The 25,993-nt window shown below is 40.7% G+C and overlaps 2 protein-coding genes across 2 annotated transcripts; one reads left to right on the top strand and one right to left on the bottom strand.

The window, feature by feature from the left end:
• Nucleotides 1-207: 207 nt before the first annotated feature.
• Nucleotides 208-7,855, top strand: RB195_006704 (uncharacterized protein; the record flags this gene model as incomplete). The annotated part of the gene is made up of 10 exons (XM_013446404.2): nucleotides 208-292; nucleotides 347-489; nucleotides 3,593-3,713; nucleotides 4,421-4,532; nucleotides 4,589-4,748; nucleotides 4,800-4,929; nucleotides 4,981-5,078; nucleotides 7,404-7,513; nucleotides 7,569-7,714; nucleotides 7,776-7,855. 10 exons carry the CDS (start codon nucleotides 208-210, stop codon nucleotides 7,853-7,855), a joined length of 1,185 nt encoding a protein of 394 aa, XP_013301858.2.
• Nucleotides 7,856-12,984: 5,129 nt separating this feature from the next.
• RB195_006703 (uncharacterized protein) lies at nucleotides 12,985-14,757 on the bottom strand (the record flags this gene model as incomplete). Its single annotated transcript, XM_013446405.2, has 3 exons — nucleotides 12,985-13,179; nucleotides 14,403-14,522; nucleotides 14,578-14,757. 3 exons carry the CDS (start codon nucleotides 14,755-14,757, stop codon nucleotides 12,985-12,987), a joined length of 495 nt encoding a protein of 164 aa, XP_013301859.2.
• Nucleotides 14,758-25,993: the final 11,236 nt, after the last annotated feature.

The raw sequence follows: 25,993 nt of genomic DNA, 5'->3' as shown, positions 1-25,993 counted from the left end.
CCTCATTTAAAATAGCTTTACATCTGTTATTTATGCGTTAATAATCTGATCAGACCTCATTTGATTCGGAACGTCACTTTGTCCCCTCGATTTTGCTTCATTCTCTGTTTTTTCTCCTTTTCTTTTCCTTTTTTTTATTCTTCATTCGTTGTTTCCTAAATACTACGCCTAGAGAACTTGCTCAAGCTGCATTTATCATTTTCAGCGATGCCAACGTTTCTATCAGAGCAGCTCAGATCGTTATGCCCAAGTTTGGAGTTCGACTCGAACTCCGAGTGGATTCTACTCCCTGGTATCGGTTTTTTCCCCTCATTACCATCGTTCACTTCATTCTGGATGTGTTCAGAGTTGCCAGCTGAATGTCAGGTGCCTACTGAACAAGCTGAATGGGTGAAATATTGTGTGGCTTTTATGTTTGCCTCATTGGCTGTGATCGGAATTGTGGGAAATATTCTCGTCATCACTGTGGTGCTGAAAGTTCGCGGAATGGTAAGTGTATGTTTTTGTGGATTGAATACTTTGTGATTTGGGAGTGAGCAGCTGATCTACAAATGTATTTTCATCAATTAAATGTCGTTTCGTTTCCAGCACAGGCAGCAGATGTAGGATTAATTAACTTTTCGAAGTCACATGCATCTAGGAACGATTGCATGGTTTTCGTTCCAGGCTTAAATTTATGAGCACAAAAATCAATCAGAATTTCTGCGTAAGATGGAGGAACGTAGTAGTTGAATGTGAAATATTTTAATGCAACCTAACTGATGTGTAGTACATTACAAGGGAATAAACAAGCAAGAAAACAAATGAATAGGTAGTGAATGAATAAACAACTGAATCATAGGTGAATAGTTAAGTAGCCGCTACGCAATGAGCTGCCCCTAGCTCCCGTTGAATGCAGAAGTCACCGAAACTGACGATGCTGGTGTTTCACCAGGAAAAGATAGGATGAGGGAGGTAGGTCACGAGTATGTGCGTAACTACGCTTAAATCACTCTGATTGTGCTGAGAAATGGTGTGGGAAATGCCTGCCTGGTCAAATTTTCCCGCAAGACACCTCCTAACGCGCCACCGCCGCACACGCTCCGCGTCTGCGAGACGTCGGCGGACGATAGCCAATGGAGTTTTGCTAGTTTTCAAGAAAAACCAATGTGCAGCCTGTTGAGGAAACCAGCGCATGTACAGAGGTGGGGTTGTGAGGAGCCTCGTAGGAAAATTCGTTCGGAAAGGTCATTTTCCGCGCCGTTCTTCAGCAGGATTTGCAAGAATTGAGCATGGCGACGTCCACACTTCTGATCTACACGTCTAGCACCATTACCTGAAGGGATTCCAACATCGTGAATTTCGTGGTGCTTTTACTTCTGCTCTTTTTGCTGACTGTATTCCTCGACCACAATCATTTTTTCTTACCTCCCTAATTCCGAGAAAATAACCCATGAATCCCACGGAAAAGCGGTCAGTGATCGTCTCAAAGCACTCGTCATTGATGTTTAGCAAGGATTTAAGTGTGTTCGAGTGGCTGAGATGCCGATGACGCTGCGAAGAACAACGTGACCACCCAGCAAGCGTACAAGTTCTGTTGTTTGCATTGTAACGATATCCGTTCAAATCCAGCGCTGTCTCGCCACCTTGTCCTTGACGCGGTATCGCATTATGAAGGAGAAATTCGTGAAGAATGAGGACTTAATCCAGACTTTTTTTAAAGAGGTTTCCCAATAACAATTGCACATACTTTGGTGTTATTTCCATTGTTCATCGCTGCAGAATGGATTCATCTTGGAAAGTCAAAGAATAGAATTCTACATTTCGAACACTACAGGTTGAAATACATAGGAGAAATTCTTCTCATTTTTTTCTTTTCGATTTTCAAAGCTGCATAATACTTTTTGTGCTTTCATATTTTCATATTTGTGGAATGACGTCGTCATAACCTAAGGCAGTCCCTTAATTTTTACCTTCTTCGACTTTAAATCAGCGACGAGACGGAACCACGTATTTCGAATGTATTTTGTATGTTTTCGGATTGCTATATTTTCAACAAAAAAAAATTGTTGAAGAAAGTTGTCCAACCGTGACAGCGTCTCCATAGAGAAGTATGACGGTTTCACGAAAACAATAATATTTTCGAGATACAAGAAGGATACAAAATAATAGCGAGTAACCGCTGTTTTGACTCAAAAAAGCGAGGGAAACTCGTATCTAATCTCTCATAATTTTTACTTTATTTGATTTACTTCTTTTATATTCGGCGATAATAGACCCACTTACAAATCGATTAGAAATTCTGGGAAATAATCGTTGAAGAGTGCGCGGCTCCACGTTCGGCCGCGCTGTCGTCAGTGAGTTAAAGCGACCATAACTGAATTTAAACTCACAGAGTGAAGAAGAAAGCACTGGATTTTCAGTGCAAATTTTTACAGTACTTAGTGCCTTTTTGAAATTTTTAGAACTTGAGGCTATAGTGGACAATTTTGGAATTATTTTCTTCTGAAAGCTGCTGTAAAAACCTCTTTTCGTATTTTCCCTGATACTTCCTCGGTAGTTACAGGAGCTGGCCAAGTAACATATGTAGCTGGTGTTGCATTCATTTATCAGAAAAAAATGGTATCTCTGTGAAAATCTTCAAACAATGCAGCATGTGCTGTTTCGTTTGGTAGGGTCCCATCTTTGAAACGGTATTCGCGCGCCCATATTTCTGGATACGGTACACGATTCGGTCCTTGCAATACAAAAGATAGAGAAATCCGCTATGTTCTTCTATGTTTGCGTGACTTCTCCTGCTTTTCTGCATCTATTCCTTAAAAACTAGCAACATCCGGGACGAAGGTAGGTCCGATGGAGTACACCAAGAGGTGCATGTGTACCAGGTGGACGAGAGGACGGCTGCAATGTTTCCTCTACGTCCGACGTTCAGTGATTGATTTCCGAATGAAATTTAGAAAAAAACCGCAGAAATTTCCCTCCTTTTCTCCTCTAAAGGACTTCTGGAAGTGTTTGTGTTTTCGGCAATTTTCCACATTTATTTGAGTTCTCTTCGCTACTTAAATACATAGAGCAACACGTTTTTATAACACTTCCAAAAGAAAACCAAACTTTTAGTTTTTTTCCCAAACATTTCGGGAAGCCTTTCCGTTTGTTGCTTCTCATTACTCTGAACATACCATAATTTTCTTCTCCAATTTCAAAAGTTTTAAGTTAGTCTCAATTCTGAAACAGATGCATAAATTTCTTTGAAGATCATAGATTTGAAAAATTGAAAACGGTATAGATTTGTGTGGGTTGAGCATTTTTCCCCATCCAGATTACGGACATTTCCGATAACAAAATGTAAACAGCCTCGATTAGAAAAAACCTGCGGTAAGCCAACAACGAAAATATTCTGCTTTCGCTAAAGTCGCCTTTTTCATTTTTTTTCTTCCACCTGCTGTTCCAGAAACACCTGGAAATAACTCTCGAGAGTGTCAAAGTAACCACGTATAAAAGCTATGAAGTTTAGGAAGAGTTATCTGAATCTATTGAAGGGATGTTGAGCTGAAATCTGGATACAGTGCTTCATTCATATTAGTAGTTCGAGGATTTTATGGAAGCTGTTCAGAAAACTCCGACAAACTGCTACCTGCTCTCACTTGCAGTCAGTGATACGTTGTTCTTCATCGCAACCACTCCCACTGAGCTTTCATCTCTGTTTACCGTTGACTACCCTTTCGGATCTATATGTGAGTCTACGAAGTTGTTTACATTTGCTCTGGGCTCCGAAACCTATGAGAATCTGTAGCTGGATTTTGAAAGAGCGCTAAAAATCTCTTAAGAGGGGTTCCTCGTTACTAAGTTTGCGTTTTTGACAGTATTTGATTTCAGACGGATTTTAAAAGTCAAAGAAAGGAAGACAAGGAGAATGTTCCTGTGCTTAGAACTTTCTTTTCGCCTAGAAAAAGCTACACTTTCAACTTTTCTACAGTATCAGCGAGGATTACAATGAGTTTTCTGCGAAGTCGCACAAAGTTGTATTTGTTTGAACTAATCCATTTAAAAAAGACTTGAAAATAGTGGAAAATGGCTAAGATCCCCACTTTGAGAACTAGAGGAAGCTAAAAACCATCAAATCTTCTAAATTCTGGAACTTTTCGAACGGGCGAGAACCGCTAAATTCGAAAAATACAAATTTAGAGCGAATGATGCATTCTGTTGCAAGATAGAAGCCACAGATTTTCTGTTGCAGGAGAAAAATAAGTGTTGTTATCCAGACCCTACATAACCGTAATGCACGAGGAGATTTGTCGAAAAAAGCGGAAAGAAAATGAAATTCCAGAGCTTCAAAGAAAGAATCCTTCTAAAAATAGAAAAACTTTAGCCAGTGGATTTTTTTCGGGAATGATGATATGGGATGGGCGTGGAAATATCGTTTCTACCATTTTGTTTTAAGGTTGCTCTCTGTTCACTTACCTACCGTATCTTGCCATCAATTCCTCAGCACTTTCCATAACGGCGTTCACCATTGAGAGGTTCATCGGGATATGCCATCCTTTCTGGGCCAGGTAAACGTTGCCCCTCAGTTTTTCTGCGATCAGCTCTGGGAACAAATCGCTTCCAGAACGATATGCACAGTAAAGAGGGCAAAGATGATTATTTGCATCATCTGGACGTTCTCTCTCATCTACAATTTCCCCTGGCTTTTCCTTTCCGGCCTAATCATCGACGAAGAAGGCGGATATTGTGATTTCAAAATGGGCAGAGAAGACTGGAAATACAAGGTAACATCTGGAATGCGTTATTTTATCGCTTCATAAAGAAGTATTTTACAGGTGATGTACGTCGGTGATTTGGTTGGATTCTACGTTATTCCAATGTTCTTGAATATTGTAATTTATGTGAAAATCGCCATAGTGCTCAGTCAATGCGGAGACAAAATGAAACATGACAATAAGGAGAAGAGTGAGCGTTCCTGAATTTTTTCGTGTCTGGTACGAGATCTCCATTCTTCAGACGGTCAGTCGAGCTCATTGCTACCAGCTCCTCCTTTGAACGATGTGAAAGAATGTCATGTCACGGGCAGAAGAAACTCGTCAAAGGGAAGAAATCAGGTGAGTGGAATCATTCCATCAAATTTAACTCAATTCAATTCAGTCTTGTAGAATAATAACAACAAATCAATAAAGATTCCATAGAACTGAAAAAAGGAATTTCTTACTGGATTTTTTTAGAGTTCATCATATCTGACAATTTGGCTCGGTGTGAATCTCGGGGGGATATTCATTCTTCTTCTCACTCCCCATCAATTTTTTTCTCGAATCTTGTATCCACATCCATTTTTACATTCTGCTTTCTCCTAGCGTGTGGTATTTCTCAATTTAGAAAGGGTTTTGAACAAGAAAAAAGAAAATGCAACCAAAATTGTCAATTATATTGTCTATCATTCGATACGGGCGGGTGTGGCGCAGTTGGTTAGAGGTCCGTTGTAACCATACGGTCGATAGGTTCGAAACCGTCCTATGGGCTCGATTCCTGCCCGTTGACCGTCTCCCACTTAATCGGTGTTGTCGCCCTACGCAGTTACCCGCATCTCCGCCGAGGCTTGTCGCCTGTTCTGTCTAAACCTTCTCGATCCACAGCGAGAGTTCGCACAGAATTCGTCCATTCGTTACTATACCACATCCTGCCTGATGATTTGGTGTCTCGCGTGAACTGCCTATCGGCACCCAGTGTCCTCAGATCCCTTTTCACCATCTCAGTACAAGACTTACGTTTTTGACCAGACACTTTCCAACGTGAACCCTAGAAAATCCGAGGCACCTCAGGTCGGCAATCTCCGGTACTTCAGCGTAACGAAACGGAGAGTTGCTGCCATTCCATGCTCCTTCTAGGACATATTCTGGACTCTTGACATATTTTGGTTGGATATTGGCAGTGTGACGGCACCTTTTTACGACATCTTGGTCCGCCATATAACTGTGCAAGATGTGTAGCTCGTAAGTGCCCACAAACGTCTGATTGCATTTGGTACAAGCACCGTGAGAAGATAACAATCAGAGTCGTACGCGCAGCCTCCGCAAACACTCAAAACAAACGAATACTCACTCATGCAATCTGCTAGCGATGAATGGATTGACCATTACTTGTCACAGGTCGCCTCACAATAGGAATCTCTCCAGTAGCAGATAAGCTTTAAGACCTGGATAGTAGTCTCTAGTACCAGAGCAACTACACGAACAAAGCTTACAAACCTACAAATATATCCTTCAGTTCATCAATATCCATCAAAAACATCCAAGGCATCGAATTATTCAACGAAGTTAGTTTTTACACGCAACAGACTGACAAATGAACTGACCCTGTGAAGATTTCATTGCTGGCCTGGATGTTAAGAGTTGACAGACAACTCCACCGCTAATAAATTTATGGAGTTTTGTTTCTTAAAGGCATCACCCCACGAATCTGAGGTGGCACGGGTTTCAGGTGGAAAGTTCCTACGGAAGATACTGCGCCGCACAAGGCTGGCGCGCTCCAGTCGAACTTCTTGTAGAAAATAGTGCACCAGAACGCCGAAAGCCGTATCTTCCAGGCCGTTTTTTACGGCAATTAGGAAGAAATGGACGGAATCATCCCCCTCTCCATAATCTACTATCCCGTATACAAATACTCCGCCTGAAATCCGTACCACCTCAGATTGGTGGAGTGATGTCTTTAAGTCCGAAGAATTACAAAGATGGAGCTAGTGAGGTTAAGCGATGGATTTAGATAGAAATAGAGGGTGATTCACGTTTCCCTGCGAAACATGTGAACTCCTTCCACAACACTACCTATCAATCGAAATAAACCACCATCGGAAAATTCCTTACCCATTTCTTTCAAATATTCAATTCAGTGTAGCGACTCATTTAAATGAAAAGAGTAATTATACACAGAGGAAGCTCCGAATGTTTTAAATAATATAATATTTCAAGAGAAACTTCACGATTGGTTCTAGCTTTTGCCTCCCTTTTTCAAAAAAAAAAGAAGTGATGTCAAAGGTTAAAGGGTAGGGTGTGCGAGGTCGATTAATCCTTATGGGATGGACCTACGCATCCGACATCAATTCAGAATCGTTTGAGGTTTATGAACTCATGTGAAGCCCTATGATGACTTCCGGAAGAACCGAATCATCAAGAACCGAATTATCCTCCCAGACACGTCTTGTACCATTTCATGCATCTTGGAGAGATGAAAGGCTTGTATTGGCTAGGACAGTTTCGAACCATCGGCTGATCGTGCAGTCGCAGTAGACCTCCTACCGACTGCGCTACACGCGCCCCTAAAAAGTGACATGAGCGATAAAATCAATGCTTGTTTTCTTGTGAAAAAATATTTTGTGGAAAAAGGATTTCTCCAGCACTCTTCTCATAATATTCCTAGAAAATGACTTCATTCAGGTGGTGAAAATGCTTGCTTTGGTTGTATTCGTCTTCGCAACGTGTTGGCTACCGTATCGAGCGATGGTGGTGAATAATTCGTTCCGAGATGAAAAGTGGAACTCTGAAGGGTGAGTTAAGGGCGGATCTTGATTGTGGCGATAGTGATCATGTGAGTTTTTTTAGCTATATTCTTTTCTCCAAGACTATGATATTCATCAACTGTGCTATCAATCCAATCCTGTACAATCTGATGTCGGCCAGGTTCCGGGGAGCTTTTCGCAGTCTCTTCCATAGGAAGACAACATTTAATCAACAAAACAGAGCTTTCGGTTAGTTTGTGGATTTAGTTAAACTCTGCCAAATGATTTCTCTTCGAATTTCACTCTTTAGACAGAACAACCACCTATTCCACATATAATCGTCCGGCATCAAATGAGAAAAAGTTGGCGGTAACGAAAACTAACGAGTGAACGAGTTTTTCCTTCGCATCACTATCTTCTTCTCTTTCTTCTCTATGCAGCGCTAAATTCAGTGTATTCTTTGTATTTATTGTTATTGCTCATCATTGCTCAGCGGCCCAACGCAGAAAATCTCATTTTAAATTTGTAGCTCTTATTTTATCTTCTCCAAGAAATTTTCGAATGTTTTTATTTTTCTTCAACAGCCTTGAGGATTGCCTCTGTGCGGGTATCGGTATTGTGTGCAGTTACTTCGCTTATGTAAAAGCATATTTTTCTTATAAATTTTCTGTCTGATTTGCAGACGGGTTGTCTCCGTGTATGTATGGAGATTAGAAACGGTCATGAGAATAAACGAATAGGAGTTTACGATTTTTTTCTTCTTTTCTTAGCGTTTGATACTTACAACAAAGAGATACAATTTAACAATCATAAATTTAATCAAAGTTTTTGTCACGGAAGTCCCACAGTCTCCGCGTTTTATTAGCTCCCTTAAATCCCGTAAAGAAGGGATAAATAATTTACAAAAAAACATCTCGGATCTTAATAATTATACCACAATAATTCTTCAAAAACCTCCTGCCGAGCAGCCGAAAATTCCACCATAGACCACCTATGGTCGGATCAAAACGATATGAATCATAGTGCAATTGCGTAGGCGGTTGCGCTTGAAGTGGTGCGGTGGAGCGTAGCGGTTAGGATCGAGTGAGGACCCCTGCAACCAACGTTTATTGCTGCAGACGATGGCGATGTGAATCGCGATGGTCCCATCTCGATTCACACCGCCATCGTCACCGCGGTAGGTATGGGTTCATTTAATGACACCGTACCAAGAAACTCGAAACTGGTTGGGAAACCCGTGGGAATATATATAGAGTTCGGGATGTATGTTCGGCGAGTATGGGCGTGGTCCCGCTCAGTTCCCCCTAATCCTGGCGAAAAACGGCATGGGAACGGCATTTCCTCCTACGAGGTACGTTAGAACGTGTCCCACCGTACACGCTCCGGTCTCCCGTCTTCATTGGCCTCCCTTGAAAAGGTTGGTGACGAGAGTTCATCAATCTCCTGAGTTGGTGCGTCCCCCGTACTTCGTAGGAACAAACGCAATTACCGACCAAACGGCGTGAAACAGCAGGACGCACTGCTCTGCAGATTACTTAGCTTATTTCCATCCCAGTTTAAGACGTGCAAAAATGAGGTTGCATCCATTCGTAACATAGTTCAGACAAGGAAGGGTGAAAGGGAAAGTTGGACCAGGAAAAATCTTATTTCTAGAAGTCCGTATGCACAGTAAATCCGGCTCAAACATTCCTAGACTTCCTATGCTGCGAAAGTCTGCATTATGACAACATCTTTTCACACGGTTGCACATCCATTGCTTCCCACCACAATCAATTCATATGCCGATGTAGGAAGTCGACGAAGTCAAGCTGTGAGTTTACCTATCCGTAATTCGGCCTATCACCGTGTACGTACTGAAGACTTGCGCAGCACCGTGGACGGTGATGGAGATGCTTGCCTGTATGGAAGTTGCTTCGATGATCGTCAGGCTACTCTTGGGCGATGTTGTGCCACAACGAAGATTTTTACTCAGAAGTGGGCGTGATGTCCCGGTGGATGACACATGGAAAACATCAACATTCTGCCCGGCCTCCTGAAGTAGTTACAGAAAACATTCTTTGGTCATGTCGTAAGAAGAGCGTCCGATCGTCTTGTTCAATTTGTGTTGAGGATGCTCCCAGGCTCAAACTGGAGAAGGCCTCCTGGTCGTAAAAGAAAGTTTTGGAAGGAGGTGGCGAAAGAAGATCTGAGGTAACCTGGCGACAAAAATATTGTAAACAAAAAACTTGAAAAATAAGAAAAATAACGAACAATATTCGGTTGTCATCGATTTGTTCGACTAGAACAAGTCCAGATACGATGACACGTGAGCATCCCGCAATGAAGGCATCTAGCCAAGGTTGGTCTGGTAAGAACCGCTCTACAATGGAAGGCAGCAAGGAGGTCATGAATTTATTTATTGTAGCCCGACTCTGCTGATTATAACTGCGACAGCCACCTTGTATAAAATATTAGTTCTTTGTTATTTTACTTCAAAATTGAGCACACACTTCAAATCTTGGACTGTTTGGGTGGTGGAGGTTTATGCTCAACAAGAATGTGAAGAGAATAGTAGGCACTGAAAAGTCGTATAAACTCTTTTTCTCATGTTTTTCATGATATCTTTAACAAAGAGAAGAAGAAGGAAGAAGTTTAAAGAATGTGTCCTTACTTATAATTAGCACATGCGCCACATCCGCGAGATAGCAGACCATAGTTAATGGCATCACCCCACGAATCTAAAGTGGTACGGATTTCAGATGGAGTATTCGTATACGGGATCGATTAGATTAAGGAGAGGGGGTGATTCCGTCCATTTCTTAATTGCCGTAAAAAAAGGTCCGGAAGATACGGCTTCGAGCGTTCTGGCGCGCTATTGCGGGCGCACACGCCGCATTTTCCGGGCTGTTTGTTAGGCCAATTAGTAAGAAATGAACGGAAAGAAATGAACCCACCTCTCCATAATCTACGATCCCGTATACGAATACTCCACCTGAAATCCGTACCACCTCAGATTCGTGGGGTGATGCCTTTAATGGAGGTTTTCTCCATATCCTATTCAAATGAAACCAAGGGACAAGCCGTTGCAGGAACCGGTGCATACGCAGAGGTGGCGTTATAGGGTGTCTCGTTGGGAATTCGTGCAGGAAGGATATGTTCCGGGCTGTTTTTCAAGATAGTTGGAAGGATTTCAACATAAATACGCTTCTACTCATTATCTACACCATCAATAGTATCTTTTACTATCAAAGATGCGAACTTTGTCAATTTTGTGTTACTTTGCTCCATCCGGTACGCAGTAAGGAGTTTCACTGCGGCGCAACTGCACGTTTTCTCTGCCAGAACATTTCTATGCAGATGAGAGTATTCTGCATGAGTATCTTCCATTGCATATCACTTTTGAAAGAAAAAAACAACATTTCCATCATCCACCCCTTTCAGCGAGGAGTTCTAGAAAAAATCCAATATTTGAGCGATTGAGCGTTCCTTGAGGCGTTTGGAGACTACAGCAAAACTCGCAGTCTCACATGCAAATGTAGCTCTTTTTTTTTCTTTGCCTTTTTCTTGTTTGGACACAATTCTCTTCTGGTGGATTTAATTCGATTGGATAATGTTCTCAGAATAAAAAAAAAATAAAGTCACTGGCGTATCAATCCACTTGATGCCCCAACGCGTTTTACTGCAATTCGTAATCTTTGCGGTTTTGGAACGAGTGTTGGGCTATACCACTTGACTTGCGGGAGCCAGTCGATGATCAAGTCAGTACTTTTATCCTCCCAGGCAAGTCTGGTACCAATTTGTCGACCTCGGTGGGAAAAAAGGTTTGGTTTGCTCTAGAGCGTTGTCGAATCATTGACCGTGTGGCTACAACGAACCTCGAGCCGAAAGGAATGATGAATGAGGAAAAAGACAACAAAGTCAAAGTCAGATGTTAAAAATAAACTAGTTAGAAAATTGTTGTCAGTCATTGCAGAGTACAAACGAGAGGAGAATTCGTACCATTTAATGAGTGAGTACAAAAAAAAAGATAAAGCACATGGGATGTTCGAGCTGATATACGTAGAAATTTGGAGTATAAGAAATGTAAGTACTTCAGGATGATATTCTCAGGAAAAAGAAATCTTGGAAACAGAGAATTTTGATTCCCTTTTAAATATTGAAAGTTTCGTTGTTACAGAAAATTTCGTATGTTTATTGAAAATTCGTTTAGTTTAATTACACCTTTTCATTTTTAGATGGTAAATTAAATTAAATAATATATTATATATTTAATTAAATAAATAATGATAAAGATGATAAATTTTGAAAACAGTGCAAATCATTTCTGAAGAGCTGTGGAGAAGATACAATGAATGTAAAATTTTTGAAGCACTAACGTAAATATCAAGTTGTTACATAGAGTATCTGGTTTTGCTTTTGTTCACAAACAATTTGCTTCGTATTTGATAAGATACGTACAGCCTTTAAAAGAGATTTTCGTACTCTACATGCATTTTGGTGAGTTTCTAAATCTAAAGCACTATAACCTGACCTAAAATTAGATCTCCGGAAGATAAGCATTAGCATTTTTGATCTTCACTTCCCTTTTCACCAAAGACGGAATTCCGCCGAGAAAAACGCACGAGAGCGGCGTCGTAGGGAAATATTGTAGTTAGAAACAGTTTGGCAAGTCTAAAAATCCTACAACTTCGATCCGAGGAATAATTTTTGGCAGAGCGACATCAAAAAATTGATCTAGAAATAAGAGTTCGTAAACAGCTATGGAGAATACATGGCTGAATGATTTGTTTTTGCAGTTGTTTCAATATTCAGTTGGAACTTTCGTCCTGAAAAACTCCAGAAACTTATGCTACAACTTCGCTACAGTAGCTTGGTTCCATTCCGTTCACTCGAAGCGAGAACCAGTCAAGATGATGATTACCTTGTGCACTTTTTATTAAGGTTGAGATATGAATATGTAATGACGTAATGAATATGCAGTGGATAATCATCATAATAATTCAAGTGGGTACGGTACTTTGCAAATACATATAATCTAGAATATCGTTTTTAGGCATAATTACAAAGAATTTTTAGTGCGTTCACAACATCCATTCTATTTTTATTCGTGACAACCGTGAGAGTTTTCTGAGTGACAGTTTGAACAAATTCTGTTTTTTTTCTGAAGTCAACGAATTTTGTTCTGCAGCTTCCATTCCTGTATTTCAAGTGTTTTATTGAAAGGATACCATATTCGAAATGTGAGATCTACACAAATCAGATCTTGTGCAAATTGAAACCGTAATGAGATGCTCCAGATTTGGAGAAGAAACTAATCATGAACGTTGCGAATATACCTATTTTCGTAAAGCATTAAATTGGGGTACACAGAGGTCTTCTTTGATTTCAATCAGAGGCGAGATTTGATCTTTTTCTTTGACGAAATGAGCGCGGTCGATATGAGATTCGAGCGGTTGGCACTCGAATGAACAACCCAGCGATAGAGATTAAAATGGCGAAGAACTAATGAAAGGCAGACAATCGCAGAGCAGACAAGCACTTTAACGAGCGATTCGTTCAGCTAATCGAGTGACGGCGCACTCGTAGCAGTCGGCATTTTCCAGGAAATCCGCTTCGCTGTTGTGACCGAAATAGCGGAGGGCTGTGACAGCATCGTCTCTTGGCAGCTCGAATAGGCGTTCGAATAGTAGCACCGCATATTGGTGGAAATCTCCAGCAGCATGATGTTGAAGAAGCTGGAAAATGTATATCAGTCCACGACTCTCCTAGGTCAAAAATGATGACATTTCCAGAATTTTCTGAAGTTTAACTGGATTTGTTGGAGATTGGTTCGGTCACGGTTTTGCACGCTTTATTATCTTATCACGAACACTGTACGCAAGTGATAACGGGAAGCGAAGCGGACAATGGTTTTTCGACCACGTTCTGTAATAGGACCGCTACCGCTACCCAGCGCATGTTTCGGAGCTTTCTTTCCTGGCTAGATTCTGTATGATGAGTGTTTTTACTTGTAGATAAGAATACGAAGGTAACTGGAAAGAAAGACTATCCGATTGAGTCAATTTTTAATTTTCAAGTCATTCCGGACAGATTTAGAGGTTATTTCACACTTTTGAAAACCAACATGGTCTCCATTCAGAAGGAAAGTAAATCGTCGGACGATTTTCCGAAAAGAAATCAAAACCTCACCTCGCGACTGAACTAGGCGCACTCTCTTTAACGAGAACTGCGTTCAGATTTAAATTTAGCAGTACATCGATGTAATATTCATGTTCCTCATCTTAAATGACCCCGAAAGAGTCTACACCTCACGAACGTCAGGTCCCGTCCACTGCTAACTTCCCCAACTTCTCCAACGATCATAGCACCTACGTAAGCTTCAAGACGTATTGTCCATGAAAGACCACGAAAACCAGAAACACCTCTAACATATCAGGGAAGAAAATCCCAAAATCCTTAGTTTACCCAAAGAAAACAACTTTTTATACTTGTTTGGGAGATTAACTGCACCTTCAATACGACTTGGACTCATTCCCATTATGGGGGATTAGATAGTTGCTTGGCGGTTAAATTGAAGCCTTTTAGTGCCCTTGAGGCATTCATTTCCTAGTTTTAGAGCTTAGTTTTGCATTTTAGCTGTCGTTCTTCGAAGCTACGCCCCCAAATTCCACCTGGTAATGGAAAGAAAACCGACCAACAGAACATTGTAATATTATAATGCAAAAAAAAACTGCAAGCAGCTGCATATTTTTCAGCTAATTATCTGAGCCTTCGGTAACCTTGGATGTGCTCAAATAATAGTAGCAACGTTATCGAAAGTCCATAATACATGTTGTAGATTTTTTAGTCACATCTACACCTTCGTTGCCGGATCCGTAGCTTCCAATCTTTCAAAGGGTGCGTTTATTATGGGTACTGGTTCAGATTAGGAAGATGAGTCGTGGAAAAAAGAACCCACATATTTCCGATCAGAGTCGGATAAAAAGGACTCGAGAAACTTCGGTGGACGCTTCATTTTCATGAATTTTTCGATTCTTCTCCTCGTTAGTTCGTCTACATCCGACATGGCTAACTTGTTCTAAAACATATTTACACACAATAAGCATTAGTAATATTAAGTCATTTTCACTCACTGCAACATATTGCATTAATTTGGCATACGAAGCTGTCGTGTGCAATGCAGAAACCTCCGCCAACTCCTCGTTCGTCCAATCTAGGGCTCCAAAAACACCGTCATGAGCAGATAGGATGTCTGGCTGTTCCTCGCCACTGCATGACAGTACCAAGAATGATATGAGTGCGGCAAAAAACATCTGTAATGAAAAGGTCAAATTTCGAATTTTACATGAAAAAACGATTCAAGGAAAACGGCAAAGCTGTTGATTTCATTAAAGGCGATGCTAAAAAGAAAAATATTCGATATTGTGTCCTCTCTTTGAATCTCGTAGCAGACGTGATTCGAGAGTTTCCAAGTATCACTGCGAAAATGCGAAAACAAGCTCTAGGAATCCAGAAATCATAGGCATCAGGAGCGTCGGGCATGAGGAGTTTGTCTAGCAGCTCTTTACCTCTTTACACCTGTAAGATTGATAAAAAGAAATTGCTGTGTGAATAAAGTGTGTGAAACAGTGCAAAGAATTGCTTTGTCGCATAATTCGAACACTACTCCAATTTACTCGATTTCAATTCAGCATTGTATGAACTGGCGTAGAGGCGGTGTAGCGCAGTCTGTAGGAGCTTCCGCTGTGGCTACATTTGATCGGAGGTGCGAAACTGCCTAGTGCAAAACAATCCTTTCATCCCTCCGGGTTCGATGAATTGGTACCAGCCTTGTCTGGGAGAACAAAAACACTGACTTGACACATCGGTTAGCCACCGCAGTCATCGAAAGGCTGCACTCGTGTTCATAAACCACTAACGAAGTTTTGAGTTGAAGTCGACCGCGTTGGCGCACCCCCATAGGGATTGATCAACGCCGCGCACTTTATCCCTTATCCTATTACCAGTCTGAACGTCTCGCTAAAGCCGGACTTCAGACTTTTGGTAGTCGCTCGCCTCCACCGACCGATGAAAATTAATAGTATCGGCATTTTCTGTTAAATCAGATTATTGTCTTTCTAACAATACTTTCTTCTTTTTTTGTATAAAATTAGGCGCAAGATTTCATAGTTTTCTTTCTAAACGCGTCAGTTCCATATTTGAAGATCATTTAAACTGCAGCTTCAAACACTCATTCGATACCAACATAATGTAGACACAATTTGAAAATATTACTCGAAGTTTTGGGTTTTCTTCTTGTTTTGCCCCAACAGTTATCATAGAATGATGTTTAACATAAAATGACTTGAACAATATCTTCGTACTGATAAAGATAACGTTCCACGTCAGATTATGTGAACTCTTGGCTTTTATTTAAAGGCAGCATACCACGAATCTGAGGTGGTGCGGATTTCAGGTGGAGTATTCGTATACGGCATAGTAGATTATGGAGAGGGGAATGATTCCGTCCATTTCTTCCTAATTGCCGTAAAAAACGGCCCCAAAGATGCGCGCATGCACAAGGCTGACGCTCCAATCGAACTCCTTGTGGAAAATAATGCGCCGGAACGCTCGAAGCTTGAAGTCATAGAGGTGAAAAGCAACGCGAGCTGTCATCAGGGCTTATAAACGATCCCAACGTCTCATTCACCTTTTGCGACATGCACATGAAGTTATTGTGCCCCAATTAGAAGCCGGTGGACCCGTCGCACCCACTTTTACGACTATCTGGCGCCGGCGCACCATTTCAACGCCGTGAGACCCGTCGCACCCCTTTTTCGAATTTCGTTACACACAGACAAACACACAGACATGCATACATACACACGGACTAAGCGCGTTATTACATAGCATGATGATAGACAAGTATAAAAAGTAACTTTGTGAGATGAACTGGTAAATTTCGCTCTATGCGGTTCATCTGATTTCTCGATTTCTCAGGCTCTTTCTTCGCGTTTTTTCCTAGTGCATTTGCAGACAAATCCTCTAGCCATTATTGGAGAGATTCCAGCATCAAAATTTCTCCAACATCTTTCTTGAACACTCAGTGAGTGCCTGTGGTGCATGAGGTGGTGATGTTCCATGTTAACACCAGAATACTAAAAAATTAAATAACTCTTTAAAACAGGAAGTAAATGCCCCCCCCCCCCCACTATTCATATCATATGCCAAATTCAGAGCTAAAAATGTTTTAAACGAAAATATGGGGGAAATTTCCCAGGAGAGAAGAAAAGAGAAAAAACCAGACAGTGTTTCGGAAGCAGTAGCGTTGGTGAAAATTAAAGTTGAGCAACTCGTTAAACTCGTTCACTTTAACAACCGGGGACGTTTTAGGAGAATTCACGGCTTTGAATCCCATAAAAGTACTAGAGACGGATTTGCTACGCCTCGGAAGCTGAATGAAGAGCAAACTAGACTTCGTTATCTCTGAAAAGCTATTCTTCATAAACTTCCAACACTACCTTGTTGTTGAGAACAACCATCAATATATCGTGAAAACTAAGAGTTCCTATCATCGGTCAGTGATCATAGAGTGCAACTGACCTCCAAACAGTTATTCAAATGTTCTTTAATCCATTCTTTAGTAGTTTGAAAAAAGATTCATCAGTGAAAAACGTAATATTAGCGAGTTTCTTCTTCAATAATTTTTTAAAGTTAGGTTCGCCCAAGAACTTGACGCATATTTCAACTATTGCACATTATACTACAGAAATAAAGGAAAAACGAGGTTGGAAAGAGGTTCGGCTGCAACTGTACGGTCCATGGTTCGGAACCACGACGGAAGCACGAGTTGACGCATCAACAGCGGATTGGTTACATCTATACACTTTGTTCTCATCCTTCATCATCAAAATGGAATTCAAAACGGACCACAAGCCGCCGACGAGGAACATGCAAAAGTGTTTCTCCATATAAGGGCTCAGTGTATAAAGAGTTTTTTCTTCTAGCAGTTCTGGAATGTTCCTCGGAATAGTTATTTGGCTTCAACAACTTGTGGGTCCACGGCATTCTCTACTAGGGACAAAATGAGTTGACTTATTACTGTTGCTGTGCTTTTGCGCTGGATTCGACGGGATAGGAGCGCCACCGTCAGCCTGGAGGTCAGTCCCTAGCTGCAAGCTCGCAGTGAAATTCCAGAGTTTGGAAATCGAGTCTCTTTAAATCCTAACTGCACGCTATCATGATATATAATAGCGAGCTTAGTCCGCGTGTGTGTGTGTGTGTGTGTGTGTGTGTGTGTGTGTGTGTGTGTGTGTGTGTGTGTGTGTGTGTGTGTGTGTGTGTGTGTGTGTGTGTGTGTGTGTGTGTGTGTGTGTTTGTGTGTGTTTGTGTGTGTGTCACGAAATTCGAAAAAGGGTGTGCGACGGGTCCACCCGGCGTCAGATAGCTAGAAAATGGGGTGCGACGGGTCGTACGGCGTCGTTGGTGCGCCGGCGCCAGATACGTATAACGTGGGGTGTGACGGGTCCCGTGGAATCGAAGTGGTGCGCAATAACTTCGCGTGCATGTCGCAAAAGATAAATGGTTGAAGCCGTTTCATAGCCGTGGTCATTACGCGCGTTGCTTTTCACCTTCATGACTCCTCCGCGTATCTATTTCTTTCTTCGTTCGTCTCAAGTTGGTAGCATGCCGTTCTCAGAAGGTGAAAACGCGCATGAAAATGGCTGCTTAAATAGTAGCAGGATGTTTATGTGATCTGACGTGGAACGTTATCTTTATCAGTATTAAGATGTCTTTCACGTCATTTTGTTTGTTAAAACTCTTATAATTCTAATATACTTCTAACTGTTATAATTCTGTGATAACTATTGGGGGAAATCAGGAGGAACACCCATACTTCGAGTAATGCTTTCAAATTGCATCTATATTATTCTGGCATCAAAGGAGTGTTTGTAGCTGATGGTAGAATATTCTCCAAATGTAGAATTGACGCATTTGGTAGGAAAACTCCGTAATCTTTAATCCGTAATTTATAATATAAAGAAGAGAAGGAAAGTGTTGTTATAAAAACGCAAATCTGATTTTACAGAAAACACCACTACTATCAACTTTCATTGATCAGTGAAGGGGAGCGAAGCTAAAACTAGAGGAAGTCTGAAGTCCGGCTTTAGCCGGACATTCAGACTGGTAAGTTATATCACGTTTTGAACAGACGGTCACTGTTTGCTGCGTACGTTGGGACGTAATGAGTTGATCTACAACTCCACATCATCTAGCTTCATCATTCTTAATCTTCTGACTTTTATATCTACTTTTTCATCAACCACGAGCGAAATCAGAGAATATCAGTTACGCACAGCTTTAGCATACTGGAAATGTGAAGATAGGTTGGCTCATGCTTTTTCGCGTGATGTTACATTTTCTAAAAAGCACTCCTGATAATTGCATAACTCCAGGATTGAAAGATCGAAGGACAATAGATCAACATAAGATAGGATCTGTGACCACTGATCACTGATCTTATCATTTTTCCCACGTCCATTCCACTGTTTCTTTTAGCGTTCGGGGCTCACGCTGAATTACTCACTCTGATTCAGCGCATAAAAGTCTAAGGTGGATGTGTGAGCGAAGATTCACTTCCTTACCCCAGATAAATCCAATGGTGCAACAACATACGGGAAGGAAATAATACCGTGTTTCAAAAATGCGCAAATACGAAATAAGCAAAGCAATAATAGCGTACGGCCTAACAGGCAGAGAAATATGTGAAGTAATGAGAGTGACCACAGGCAGAAGAAACGTAAATAAACGTGTTCTTCTTTTCTAAGATGTCGCTGCACTTCCGTACACTGTCGCTTATCTGTACCAAACATTGCAGACGGCTCTAGCCCACGGTGAGGTCCCACCACAGTCTGTAACCATTGGGATCTCTCACTTCAGAACAGCACAAAAATTGTATCCCATTCTTCTTGTTCATGATCGAGGCGTCGGTCCGTCGCGAGTCCAATGAGTTGCGTATGCGAGCATCATTCAACTATGTGGAGTAGCAAGTCTCCAAGCGTAACCGCTCTTCCCTAGACTCCTGGTCTGATTTTGAGACTTCCGGCGGATGTAGCGCGTTGGTAAGAGATTCCGTCGCGTGTGCATGACCGATCGATGGTTCGGAACTGCTGTGATGCCAACGAAACTTCCTATCCCTCCAAGGTTGATAAATTGGTACTCGAGTTCCCTGGTAGGACAAAAACACTGACATGACACATCGGCTAGACCCCGCAAGTCACTGTACAGGCTTGATACACGTTCGTAAACCTCAAACGATTCTGAATTGAAGTGAACGAGGTGGTCCCAAGCGGATTGATTGATGCAGGGCACTATATCCTTCACACACTTTAAAAGGCCCTTCCATTACATAAATAAATACATATATGTTGTTGCTTTGATCGGTTGAGGCAATAGATCTATTAAGTTGACGTGTGTGTCACATTTCGTTTGTTCGTAGAATATATCACTGACTTTATTATTCTTGTTCCAAGCGATCCAAAGGAAACGTGGAAGATGATTAGCTTCGACAACTAAAGAAGGAGCGGAGGAGGGAAACGTCCAGAATTCCCGCAACGGAACCCAGATCGATCCAAAGAGACAAAGCTACAGAAGTGGCTCAGCACTTTCGAATCCGGGTAGTAGTGGCCGAAGTCCTCTTGGCCGTCAATGTCCGTTTGCTTCCGTGCGTGATGTTCGAGCATGAAAATTATGAAATGAGATTTTAGTGCGACCCGCATCTTTGAAGCGAAAGGGACATAAATTCGCTTATTCTCTTCAGATGACTAGATTTTAAAGGAGAAATAAACGTAGATCCACTTCTTCTAGTCTGCACAGCAAGTGAGGAAACTGACTCAAAAAGATCGAAGTTGAGGAGCTGGTTCAACCTAAATCACATCGAAAAAGTCACTCATGAAGAAATTGATTTAAATTCCTCCGATTGATAGCTGAGAAACGATTTTGAGGGAAGCAAAGTAAAGTAAAGTTTGGCTTCACATCAATTAGTCATAAAATTATCCAAGTATAAGCTGGTTCTACCACGACCTACCGTACAATTCAATGTTTCTTTCATTATGGTCCATGAAAGGGATATTCTGGTTTTTATATTCCTTATATGAAAACAAATAACCGTCTTCTTGATTTTCATTAGGACGATCCTAATGAAAATCAAGAAGACGGTCATTTGTTTTCATTTAAGGTCCTGTGCAGATAATAAGTGAAAGGAATGAAAATGGGGAAATAATACGATTTGCCAGAGAGTCCATGCTTTTACCGCAAAAATAAGAATTCCAGCAACTGGCCCCGCCCACTATTGTGCTGCTTTATCTCCGCCCACTAGGATCAGTATTTGTACGAGTACACTGACTAACATTCAGAGCCTACAGTACAAGTAGTGTGTTTATGTTGCCCTTCGAGATGTACATCTTCTGTAGGAGGTAATGGAAATTGATCAATATACAAATAAATTTCTTCTAAAGAAATTTCATGTTTTCCTAGAAAATTTTTTAAAACGATCATTGTGATGAAAAACTGCGAGGTGTCCTGAACACCACTGGAAAATTAGCTTGATGTATAGTAAGGTCAAAACGAAATGATGCGCGGTACAGTTGCGTAAGCAGCTGCTTTTGAAGCGACTCGGTAGAGCGTAGCGGTTAGTATTGTAACGGGACCTTTGCTAGCACCGCCTATCGCTGCAGTTCGCGATGGTCCCACCACGATTCCAACCGTTGTCCCCGCCGCGCCGCTTCAAGAGCAGCCGCTTTCGCAACTGTACATATATACTATGTAAGTGTCCGGCTACATGTTTCTACACTTGCATCCTCCTGGGAGGAGGAAATTGACAAGCTGCTCAAATATTGGCGTCAAGTGGTACATGAGGATGGTGGATAGCTCTGACCTTCAAGCCAGCTTGAAGGTCAAAACATTTACAAAGGGTTTGTGGCGAGAAGTATGTATAAACTTAATAGTAGTAACGGTATTAAGAGACAGAAAATCCCCGCACATGCAATTTCAGTTTCGAGGAGCTTTATATGTGTCGTTAGGATCACTGTTCGTTGGGTTCATGTTTCTCAAAAAAAAAAAAATCAACCAAAATTTCAAGAATGAGTGCAAGGTTGGGTGATGCGTTTCAGAAGTTCCAACAGAAGTAATCGACCTACGTAAACTTATAAGTCTGCTTAAATTTTACGTTTGATGCGTGCAAATTGCATAAACATCGACATTGCAGCTGCAAATAATTTAGCATGCACCTGTAGCCGCTGCACTCTCTAAAGGACAAGTGATCGTGAATGTAACACACAAGATTGAGAGCAACGAAAAATACTGCAATATAAAAAAGTGAAAGTGAAACCTCATCAGAATGTCCTTCTAAAGTTTTTTCTCTGTTGTTAAAATGTAACTTTAAACAATGAGTCCATTCTCGTCGACATTCTACTCATGAAAATAACATAAAAAGTCCTTCTTTATGTCAGATCAGCTAACTTGGAGGGGTGACTGCGGCAAGTCCTTCAGGTTTTTCAGGTTTCACTTTCATCAAATCACTATTAACCCCCCACAGGTGTCTATGGTGGCTATTTCGAAGTAAATAGGCCATAATTTCTAGCCAGAAAGGAATTTCCATTAACGCAAAAATTAAAACGTCTTATTCAATGATATCAGTATCATTGAATAAGACGTTTTAATTTTTGCGTTAACATTACTTGAATTCATCTCCCTGCTTGAAAAATCCATTCATCAACATATTTTTGTAGCCATATTTCCGTTTCTGCTTTAAAACTGCTTTAACGTATGCCCAAACTGACGCATTGACACCACAGTGTTTAAAGCAGTTAATAAGAGGTTCCAATGCGATTGGACCGCCGATTGTTCGAAACCGTCCTAGAGCCGACCAAGTCTTTCATCCTCTCGGGGGCGATAAATTGGTGCCAGACCTATTTAGGAAGGTAAGCACACGAATTTGGTACACAGGCTCGATCCCGCGACTCATTCTCTACGCTGTTGGTCATTCTGGTTGCCTGTTCAGAGCAGGAAGTGGCGAGAATCACAATGAAAGTGCGCGAATCGTTTGTGCCGTCGTTTAACACGACGGCATCAGATAAGGTCACATGTTTTGCGAAGAATGTGCAGCGAAACCAGCGAGAGTGGAGCGATGGGGCGTCGGCCGGTCGTAATGCTGACTAGGAAGCATTTGGACATCACCTCCTATGGTCTGCCCCATAACTTGGACGACTCGCTCGCTCGCTTTTACCTCGTGTCAGGGAAAAACGGTGAAATGGTGGAGACAAGATATAGTCAAGGGATGGATTTTCTAAAGCAATGAATAAACAATCACAATTTTGACGTCACGTCTGTAACGGATCTGCAAAAAAATGTGGCTACATTACAGTGCTACAGTACTTGCGTTTTACTGTTTTCAAACGGTAATTAAATGAAATAAAAAGAAAACGCATTTGGTTACGAATTGCGCCCACTCATGGTACGGTAAAACGTGTTCCTACGCTGCATCCACTATTTCGTTCCATTGATCCACGTTTGGTAATCCGACGTAGATTTAAAAAAACCGCTAGTATTTGATGAAATTGAATCTCAGACATGGAGCTCCTTAACGAATAGAAGTATTCGTTGAAGTACTGACCACGCTGAGCACCGTTGTGTATACAGCTATGGAAAAAAAGGATGTAGAATATTCTAGAATCGTACTGTGCTATTATTAGCCTACTTTCAACTATTTCTGCCCCATTTCTGAAGAGTAAAGCGGCTACTCCGAGATTAAAACGAGGTTAGTTACAGCGGTGGATGTTATGGGTGGAGAACGAAGCTAAGCGAAGAATTTGAGATGATTACTTTTTTACTTGTGCTTCAGTAAGAGAAAACAAAAAAAGGTGGAAAACCCAATAAGACCTTGATCTAGGAGGAAAAAGGCCAATGAGTGGAGTGATTCAGTACAAGAATTGCATTATTTTAGCATTTCTTTTCTCCACTCATCTTCCCGACCGACTCCGAGAGCTATCTCCATTTTTCTGTTTTACAGAAAGAGTTGGAGGAGCTGATAATTTCGGAAAGCAAGAGATAAGGGAAGTACATTGAATCCCACAACTTTCTAAGATTTAGTTATTGCTGTGACTCATACACATGTAAACTCCAGGAGATGAATAGTATTTTTTTAAAATTAATAATTGAAAAGAATAATTGCAATGATCCGGAAAATTTAGGTTGCTGGCACCTGAGTTCGGAAGCTGAATCTAAAAGCTAGGCATGCTAAGCGGAACTATGTAGAAGTGAATGCTGTCATTTAACCATAATTAGAATTGCTACCTTTAACTACGTTGTTGTGTTCAGAGCATGGCGTTAGAATTAGAATGACTATGAAGAAACCACTAATACGTCTGGCTTATGAAAAAGAAGACTTATAAATGAGAGATCATAAGAGGATTTACAAATTCGTAGTAAAGAAACCTTAAATAGTCTGGCATAGCTCTGAAGGTCTAAACAAAATGGTCAACATTCCTCAATGAAACTAGGCGTACACAAGAAGTGTGACATTCCCAATTACGCCGAAACTGGTTCCCCAAAGGAAGAGTTTCAAGGAATTAAACTTTGTTTTTGGTGAGTAACGATGTTCGTGTTTGTGTTTCGTTCGGTTCGAGCAACTGGGACGACACAGAAAACAAGTTCCTTTCGTTGTCATTTATAACTTTATGCGTTACATGTACGTGTAGCTGACCCGCAGGAATCGAAAGCGGAATGCGATTCAGACTGGCCATTACGGCGGAATGCATTATTCTAATACCACGTTGTTGTTTATTGCTGACAACAACAACAACTTGTTCCGTCACTTGTCAACACATATTTTCTTGCCACATATGGTAATTGTAGTAGTTGGAACAATGCGTCAATGTTTGACTAAAAGGAAAATCTGCATGAATTTGATTAGTTGAAAAATTCCAAAAATACCAGAACGATTATATCGTTTTAAAATTTATAGTACGCACCACCGTGGTACTGAAATACGTACGTCAAACACTTTTTAGACTCATTCTGTGGAATTCCATAACAGTTGGTTGCTCGTTCATTTTTTCCTGCACTTTGCGCAAGCAGACTATAAACAGTTGAACGTTCTTTGGGATATTAAGAGGATGAATTTGACTCCTAATGGCAGTCATAGAGTAGTCAGCCGCTTTTTTTCTGCTATACGAAACGTTGCTCCAAATCCAGGATACGGAAATGACGTGAATGATTTGGTAAAGGACAACGCTAGGAAGCAAACGGTGCTCTGATAAACCGGAACGTTTGAAAACACAGTCCTCCGACATCAATTCTATACATTTAAATTTATTCTGTATCATTTCTATCATTTCAATTCCAATCATTTAAATTTCTATCATTTCAATTTCAATCATTTAGATTTCTATTATTTCAATTTCAATCATCATTAAAATTTCAACTTCAATCATTCCCATACTAGCCCATATTTACTTACTTATAACAGATATTCGTTTACTAATCATTAAATGCAAGAATGTCGGATTATCGAAAACAGGGACGACCGTAGCCAGGATGGACTGGTGAAAGGGCAAAACGTTTCTAACACAAGTCCAATTGATCAAGGACGTCTCGATTCCTTCTCAGGTCATAAGGTTTCGTCCCCACATGGTTGTAAAAATTATCTGTTAGAAGATATCAAATATTTTATGTTAATCTATCCTTTAGTAGTGAAAATATATGTAAAACGTTAATATGGGTGTACTCTACTCTTTACTGTGAACCTCAATTTCTACTTACATTATCAGCTTTTTTCATCTTATTTATACTTTATGATGGTTCGTTTATGACAGTGTAACGTCGTTCTTACTTCAGTTCTTACATACAACATCAGTATATTTATAATTTATTTATGACACTCGTTTTCTTAACGTATTGAAACTGGAGAAGTTCTACTCAAGCTACGATTTTATTACTATTATTATTACTATTATTATTACTATTACTCATTACTATTATTATTTATACACGATCAGCACTCATGAATTTCACATTTTTGGTCTCTGTCGAGGAAATACTAATTGTTTCATTGAGACAGCATCGAATATGAAAAATTTGTATCCTTTTTTTTGTGATAAAGCAGTTGACACTGAAGATAAAACAAGACTTTCTAAATTTTTCCAGAATATCTAAAGTTAATGCTGTTCAACTTCCATAAGTTCTTCCAATCGATCACTTTGAAAGTAGTCTAGAATCACGAAATAGGCACAAAATAAATTTGGAAATAACCTCGAGAAATATAGCCCAAGAACTCTTTTTCGATCTCCAGTGAATGCACAGAAAAATGTTGAATAGAGTGTTTATCTCAAATTATATTGTATAGTCGTATTTATAGTCAGACTTTTAAGAAATTTAACTCTGAAAACATGGGAAGAGTGTGGAGAGGAAGGCCAGCACAAGGAAAGGAAGGAAAGTGAAGGAAAGGACGGAAGTTGACCACAAATGATAATCGTCTTGAAGCTAAGCCCCGCCTGTTTTTTTTTTCGAGAA

This window comes from Necator americanus, chromosome I (assembly GCF_031761385.1).
Source record: "Necator americanus strain Aroian chromosome I, whole genome shotgun sequence".
Classification (NCBI taxonomy): domain Eukaryota; kingdom Metazoa; phylum Nematoda; class Chromadorea; order Rhabditida; family Ancylostomatidae; genus Necator; species Necator americanus.
The sequence above is the reverse complement of the archived record's forward strand: the minus strand, read 5'-3'. Positions and strand labels throughout refer to the sequence as shown.